Source organism: Plectropomus leopardus, chromosome 9, assembly GCF_008729295.1.
Source record: "Plectropomus leopardus isolate mb chromosome 9, YSFRI_Pleo_2.0, whole genome shotgun sequence".
Classification (NCBI taxonomy): domain Eukaryota; kingdom Metazoa; phylum Chordata; class Actinopteri; order Perciformes; family Serranidae; genus Plectropomus; species Plectropomus leopardus.
In genome coordinates this window covers 35,681,404-35,689,764 of record NC_056471.1, presented here as the reverse complement: position 1 = coordinate 35,689,764, position 8,361 = coordinate 35,681,404, and the positions used below count along the sequence as shown (strand labels likewise).

Here is an 8,361-nt window from a genome sequence, read left to right as displayed (position 1 = left end):
TTTTTGTAAAAATGTTAAACTTTGTAGCAATAGTTTTTTTTACTGTAAGGCTAAAACACACAGCAGAGAAAATGTAAGAAATTAAAGTTTAATAGTTTATAATATACAATAGTTTATATTACAGTGATTCTACAAACTGATTTTGTTTTATTTCATTGATCAATCATTAATCATTTAAATATTAAATTCACAATCATTGTATATTCTACAGATATAAATGAGATGTATGACTTTGTCTCTACATAATTTATAAATAAAGTTGTTACTTCAAATCAAACATGCTCGGTTTGTTCACTGATGAAGAGACGACTGATTTAAGCAGTTCAGATTTACTGAAGCCGACGTTTGCATTGAACTGCTGATTATAAAGAATATAATAAACATTTCATGTATCACTAACACACACACACACACACACACGGCTCAGGTCATGTGTGGAATGTGTATTTGTGTGTATTTTTAGCGAGTACTGGTCTCTGACAGCAGCTGTTGTTGTTTTCAGAATAACTTTCCATCCAACAACAGCTGCCTCCCTTACTGTTACCACGGTGACAACATTCAACACACACGACATCATGACGTCATGACATCACATTCACATTAAAATTGTACAATTTGCTCGACCTGAGTATGAATCTGGTTTTAAAGTAATTATTACTATTACTATTCTATATCTAAAATTCAGTATATTTTTCATTACTTTATTTTGGAATTATTTAAATTGTACTTTCTATTACATCTATCTATAACTATTATTATTTTCTAAAATTCACCAAAGAATTTAATTTGTATTACATTTATTTGGTAATAACTACAATTGTATTTTCATTCACCTGTCTGCAGCTCACCTGTCTGTAGCTCACCACTACACAGCTCACCTGTCTGTAACTCACCTGCCGGCAGCTCACCTGTCTGTAGCTCACCTGTCTGCAGCTCACCTGTCGGCAGCTCACCTGTCTGCAGCTCACCTGTCGGCAGCTCACCTGTCGGTGGCTCACATGTCGGCAGCTCACCTGTCTGTAGCTCACCTGTCTGCAGCTAACCTGTCTGCAGCTCACCTGTCTGTAGCTCACCACTACACACAGCTAACCTGTCTGCAGCTCACCTGTCTGTAGCTCACCTGTCTGCAGCTCACCTGTCGGCAGCTCACCTGCCGGCAGCTCAACTGTCTGCAGCTCACCTGTCTGTAGCTCACCTGTCTGCCGCTCACCACTACACAGCTCACCTGCCGTAGCACCTGTCCGCTACTCACTGTCTGCAGCTCACCTGTCCGTAGCTCACCTGTCTGCAGCTCACCACCGCTGCACACGTGTCACTGCAGCCACTGTCTGTAGCTCACCTGTCTGCACTCACTGTCTGCAGCTCACCTGTCCGTAGCTCACCTGTCTGCAGCTCACCTGTCCGCTGCACACGTGTCTGCAGCTCACTGTCTGCAGCTCACACCTGTCTGCAGCTCACCTGTCTGCAGCTCACCTGTCTGCAGCTCACCTGTCGGCAGCTCACCTGCCGGCAGCTCAACTGTCTGCAGCTCACCACTACACAGCTCACACCTGTCCATAGTTCACCTGTCCGCTCACCTGTCTGCAGCTCACCTGTCTGCAGCTCACCTGTCTGCAGCTCTCACCTGTCCGCTGCACACGTGTCTGCAGCTCACTGTCTGCAGCTCACCTGCTGCAGCTCAACCTGTCTGCAGCTCACCTGTCACAGCTCACCTGTCTGCAGCTTCACCTGTCCGCTGCACACGTGTCTGCAGCTCACTGTCTGTAGCTCACCTGTCTGCAGCTCACTGTCTGCTGCTCACCTGTCTGCAGCTCACTGTCTGTAGCTCACCTGTCTGTAGCTCACCTGTCTGCAGCTCACCTGTCTGTAGCTCACCTGTCTGTAGCTCATCTGTCTGCAGCTCTCCCGTCTGCAGTCACCTGTCTGTAGCTCATCTGTCTGCAGCTCTCCCGTCTGTAGCTCACCTGTCTGCACTCACTGTCTGTAGCTCACCTGTCTGCAGCTCACCTGTCTGTAGCTCACCTGTCTGTAGCTCACCTGTCTGCAGCTCTCCCGTCTGCAGCTCACCTGTCTGTAGCTCACCTGTCTGCAGCTCTCCCGTCTGCAGCTGTCACCTGTCTGCAGCTCACCTGTCTGTAGCTCACCTGTCTGCAGCTCTCTTGTCTGTAGCTTACCTGTCTGTAGCTCACCTGCAGGGCAATGATTGGTTAATTTGTAGTGATGATTCAGTCCACTGGGGGGTGCTGTTTAACCTTAATGAGATCACACACACCAGTATGTCAAATATAGTGTGTGTACTGGCGTGTATTATCATCATTTACAGGCTGTTCTCCTGCTGCACTATTTATATCTCTATTACATTTTAAACACATGCTTTTCATTTTATTTTAGTTTTATTTACATATTTATTTGAAGATCTGCTGCTGTATGTTTTGAATGTGACACTAAATTAGTTGAACTTGTGGACGTTAAAAATAACTTTATCTTTGTCTCAGTGAACGTTTGATGCACATCCACAAACTTTTAATTTCCTTTTAACTTCTTTGTTTTCAATGTGAAGCAGGCTGAACGCGAACCGCCGAGTTCTGTAGCCAAAACTAAGGAGCGGTCCCATACATGTTTCTAGCATTTTAGGACATTTCAAGGATTTTGGGACATTTCTAGTTTTTTAGGAGGTTTCAGGAAGTTCCTGGAATTTTGGGACATTTTGGGGATTTTCATTTAATTTCTGGAATTTTAGGTTGTTTCCTCGGATGCTGTTTTATTCACTCTGGCAACTTATGGATTCTAAAAGTACAAAAAAGTACAAAATTCCCAGTGTGGATCACTTTATTTTTATTGTCAATTAGAAAATGACTGAAGGCCCACGTGGCACCCTGTCAGGGGCCAGATTTGGCCTGGGGGCCAGAAGTCGATCGTTGGTGTCGATGTTATTTCTGCACTTTAACTTTAACCCGGTGAGAAGATAATATCTTGTTTTTATGCTACAGAAACGATAAACACTCAGTCAAGCTTACTTTTTACCGCTCTCTTGTTGTTTCGGTTGCTCATGTTTTTCACGTACAGGTGCTCCCTTTGGCAGGTAGCACCGCGAGTTTTCTCTGTGTGTGAAACGTGCTGCAGAAATAAACTCAATCCAGACTCTCAGCAGTGAGCAGCAGCTTGTTGCTGCTGAACTACAGCTGAACTTTTAGGTGTGTTTGAAACTTCCCATGAAACCTCTGACATCATCTCATTTTTAAGAGCTGATGTCACAGTCCAGTGTGTGTGTGTATGTGTGTGTGTGTGTGTGTGTGTGACATGTACAGCAGCTCAGATTCACTGTTTAAGGTAAAGTAACAGTTTATTAATTTCATCTCAACAGATGTGACTGTACTTGGGGTGTAAATGAGGCCTAAATGCAGTTTTGAGGGTGAAGCTGCAGGTTTATTTTCTCGTTGAGCTCTGCAGGATTTTCGGCTCCAGCTTCTGTTTTATGGACGTTTATATGAGCGAAACTTAAAGCCCATAAAACACTCAAAGGCACACACGAACAGCTTCGTGTTCTTGTGAGGACCAACTCAGTTTAAAGCTGCGCAGCATCCATTTAACCCTTTCAAACCTAAGCAAGGTTATGAAAGAATGGCTTAAAATTTAGCAAAAAATGAAAAAATAGACAAAACACAAAAATGGTGAAACAAGCAAACAAATAACCCAAACAAATTAATAAGTCATTAAATATTTGTAATAATTTTATCTCCCTTTTTCTTCATCTGTAAATACTAATAATTCATTTATTTTCTTTTCCTAATTTCTTGTAATTTTCGGGACATTTCTTGCCAAGTTGCTCTTTTTTTCTAAAGAAAAAGTACTTGAAAAAGTAAAAGTACTTTGTAGTATTTGCAGGTTGTGTTTGGCTGCAGGTCTGTGAGTGTGGCTTTAATCAGATTAGAGGCTCCAGCTCACTGCACTCAGTGCATCAGTTTGTCTGAATCAGCCAATCAGCTGCCAGCTCTTAATCGGATCAGGTGTGCAGCAGCAGGAAGCTGTAGCAGCTGGGAAATAAATGGATGGATCCGTTTTTCGCAATTTACAGGTTTTTAATACATATTAATCAGAGGACAGAACAAGAAACAACTTTAAACACAGAGATGAAAATACTTATTGTAAAGCGAATACTTATTGAACTACTTATTGAACTGTTCTGTTTATTGCCATTTTCTCATATATACTTACTTTTATAGTAATTATTAAAATGATTATTTAACTATTATCTAAAATTAACCAAAATGTTTAATTTCACATTTAAATATTTTTTATTAATTTTATTTCAATATTCTTAAAATAGCACCCCCCCCCCCCCCCCCCAATTATAGTTTCTTTAAAAACTTTTAGGTGTTTTTCTGACTTTAAAAAACATCTATATATGTTTGTTGTTGGTATAATAATAATATATAATAATAATAATAATAATAAATAATAATAATAATAATATAATAATAATAATAATAATAATAATAATAATATAATAATAATAATAATAATAATAATAATAATAATAATAATAATAATAATATGAATTATTCAACATAAAATAAAATTAATAAATGTTGGATTGGTGAGTTTACAAAGTGTTCCTAAACATCTTTTGTCCGAATTATTTAGCCTGTTTTTTGTTTAATAATTTCTTATGTTAAATAAAAGATTCTTTTTGTTTAATAAAGGATTTGTTGTTTTATCTTTAGAATTTTTTATTTGTTATATTGGTGCATTCACAAGGTGTTCCTCAGTATTTTGTTTTAAGTTTTGTTATTTTATCTTTCGAATAATTTAAAAAAAAATAAAATAAAATAAAAAATAAAATAAAATAAAATAAAATAAAATAAAATAAAATAAAATAAAAAAAAAAATAAAATAAAATAAATGTTGGGTTGATGACTGTTTCTAAAATATTTTTGTCTGAATTATTTTGGCTGTTTTTTTGTGTTTAATAAAAGTTTTGTTATTTTTTTCTTTGGAATAATTTAAAGTAAAATAAACGGGTTGATGAGTTTACGGAGTGCTCCTGAACGCAGCGCGGATGAACCCGCCTCTCGCTGTGGTGCGTTCAGGGGCCCGTTTCTTCTTCTGCGGAGTTTGAAAGTTGAGAACAGAAGAAGAAGAAGAAGAAGAAGAGGAGGCTCCGACCGAGGAGGAGGAGGAGGCATGGGCTGCAGCCACAGCAAGGTGAGGCACACCGGCAACGACACACACACACACACAGCGCGCACGGACACCGACACACGCACCGGCAGAGCCCCGGTAAAGCCCCGGTAAAGTCCTCTTTGTGTACCGGGAGGTTCCTCAGCGGGCGGCCGGCGGCTGCAGCTCGTGAGCGGACACGAAACGTGCCGCCGCCGCCTGGAGGGAAGCAGCTCCGGAGAAACTAATCCTCCAAAAACTTCAACATCTCTTCTTTACGGTCGATTTTAGTGATTTATCGGTGATCAGAAGCGACAGATTTGGCGCCAAACAGAGAAAACAGCGGTAAAAAGTCGGCGGAGTTGTTTTTTTTCTGACATCTGTTTCTAATCTGTCTGAAGCAGTTTTTCTCACGGTGACTCCGGGTTTTTAACGCCGTTTTTAACGCCGTTTTTAACGCCGTTTTAACGCCGTTATCACAGATATCCGCTCTGATTGTCCTCCGGTGTCTGTAATCTTCTTTGAATCGATCTCACTGTGATAGAAAATGTGGTTATCGATTTTAATTCGATTTCCGGTGTTTTCTGACAGATTATCGCAGTAACAGTCCTGTACTTTGGCTCTATGCTGCACAGCCGTGTGAAGTACTAATACTGCAGTGTAGAAATACTCCGTTAGGGACTGTTTGTTATTTATGAGGTGTCTTTTGGCTTCAGGAGAGAGACACACAGCTTTAAATGGCTGTATTTAGTGTTTATAATTATTATTATTATTATTATTATTTTACCACAGATTTGTTTAAATTGTATTTATTTTTTTATTTTTCACATTTTTAAATTTGCTTTTCAAACCTGATGCATGTTTTCTACAGTGTAGAAATACTCAGTTAGGGACTGTCTGTTATTTATGAGAGGGGTGGGCTGGTGCAAAAAGCACTGGTAAAGGACAGATTTTTTTTTACTTTATTTTGGATTTTTGGGTTGGCCTGCAGTATTAAATAGCTGTATTTTGTGTGTTATACTGGATTATGGAAAAAAAAGATTTAAACTTTTTTTTCATTTGTCCAATCATCAAAGAAAAAACCTTTTTAGAGTTTATCTTTTTCCTCGTCTTCTTTTGTCAGAAAACCTGATGCATTTTTCTACAGTGTAGAAATACTCCGTAAGGGACTGTCTGTTATTTATGAGAGGGGCGGGGCTGGTGCAAAAAGGGGAAACATTTCTTTCTTTCTTTCTCTTGAAATTTCTGCTGCAGTTTTCGTTTATATTTCTGCAGATTTTTTGTGAAAGATTTTTCTTTTTTTCCATTTTTAAAGAAAGCATTTTCTCCTTTTTACCTTTTTCTTTTTTTTTATTAACAACAACAACAACAACAAAAACATGCCTAAAATCCTGCAGAGGCGACAGCTGCGTGAGCGAGACGGCAGCCCTTCAGAGTGAGCTCATTTTTGAGAGACTTTAACTCTTTAATGCTCGGTGTTTGAGGAGGGAGCGTTTGTGTTGAAGTGATTGTTGCTGTTTTGTCGTCGCCGCAGACGCTCAAACAGCTGCTGTCTTCCTCCAGTTATTGATAGAAGATGACGGAGCGGCCGGCGGCTTCATGTGGTTTCCAAACTGAGCGCCTCCTGTGTGTGTGTGTGTGTGTGTGTGTGTGTGTTTGTGTGCGTGTGCGTGGTTGATAGTATTTTTATCTCTTTCGGTGTTAATCAGATGGTCCTGTGACTCGCTCAGAGCTGCTGTCTGTCAGCAGAGAAAATCAAACCAAAAGTTCACTAAAGATTCAGTCTTCTGATTTATAATCAGTTATTGATCAGTTATTGATCAGTTTTCTGTGAGACTCCAGAGATTATAAAGTGCTGCTCTCTGTGTTTTACAAACAGTCATTGTCTTGCACATTAACCCTTCAAACCCTGGAACCACATCACTTTTCTTTTAAAAACAGCTAAAAAGACAACGAGCAACTTGGCAAGAAACGTCACTAAAATTGCAAAAAACTGGGAAAATCTAAAAAAAGGAGTTTTATGACAGGGAGAGAGAGAAAATGAGAGAAAAATATTATAAATAATAATATTTAAAAAGGGAAAATGTCCATAAAACTACATTTTTATTTTTTATAATAATTCACATCATTTAGTTTATCTTTATTTATTCATTTTAGTTTTAGTTTAGTTTGTTCTTCTAAATTTCAGGTAAAAACAGTGATGAGAGCCGTCTGACGAGCCGTTGTGTCACTTGAACTCCAGTAAACTTTTCTGATCTGAGAATAGAAAGAGATTTAGAGCTCAGAGTCTGAGCTGCTGCTGCAGGAGCTCGGCGACAGCAACGCCTCCGCTCACGCCGGGGTCTCGTTTAAAACTGCCCTCGCTTAAACTTTAACTCCCCAAACTCCGAAAAATGCAAAGTGTCAAATAATAAAGAAGTGGAGCCAAATTCAGCTTCAGCACCTTTTTTCAGCCGGAGGGACCGTTTGGCTCACGCGTTTCTCTCGTGCTTCGTTTTTTGATCGCTTTGGCTGTGTTCATGCATAATGTGTACATTTTGGCACGACTGTGTATTTTTATTCAATCTTTGAATTTCCAGCTCAGAAAAAAAATAAGAAAAAAAAAAAAAAAAAGCCAAATGTTTTCCCTTTAAAAATTGCAGACTTTTGTCTTTGATTAATAAAAAAAAAATTCAAATTCCAAAAATCTACAAAAAAATTTAAGTAAAAAAAAAAGGCCCTAATTTTTTAAAGAAAACATGCTATGATTTCTTTGAAAAATAACAGTAAAATAAATATAGCCATTTAAAGTTGTATACCCTCCCCTTAAGCCAAAATAAAACACGGAAGTCCCTCCCCAGTTTAACAAATTTCCCTAGACTGAAAACCGAACACCTAATTAACGAATGTCTGAATAACCGAATACTCAGGTCCAGCCTAATTTAAAACACATGAAAATACTGCACAATAAAATCAAACAGTCACATATATAACAAAGAAAAACAGGCAGCAAACATCAAGAAAAGGTGCGATAAGTACAAAAGAGCAGAAAAGAAATCTAAAGAAAGACAGGCACGAAAAAACAAATTCACCGTGAGGGAATTTCTGGATCATTTCAGTCTCTTTTCTTCTTCCTGTTGTGATAACTGTGTGTGTGTTGATGCATGTGTCCTAAATGTAGTCCAGATTGTGTATTTGAGTGTAATCAGTGAATTTGCAGCT

At 38.8% G+C, this 8,361-nt stretch overlaps 1 protein-coding gene across 4 annotated transcripts in view; it reads left to right on the top strand.

Annotated features, from left to right (window-relative positions):
- Positions 1–5,147: 5,147 nt before the first annotated feature.
- The window catches only part of ccdc69 (coiled-coil domain containing 69), a 42,348-nt gene continuing 39,134 nt past the window's right edge, over positions 5,148–8,361 (top strand). For 3 of the 4 annotated variants that reach the window (XR_006106157.1, XR_006106156.1, XM_042493952.1), the window contains exon 1: positions 5,148–5,205. Coding sequence is in view for 2 of the 4 variants with exons in the window: in XM_042493952.1 (XP_042349886.1) it covers positions 5,185–5,205 (21 nt within the window). In the remaining 2 variants the exon portion in view is untranslated. The remainder of the gene's footprint in view (positions 5,206–8,361) is intronic. The other variant, XM_042493953.1, reaches the window with a different exon arrangement.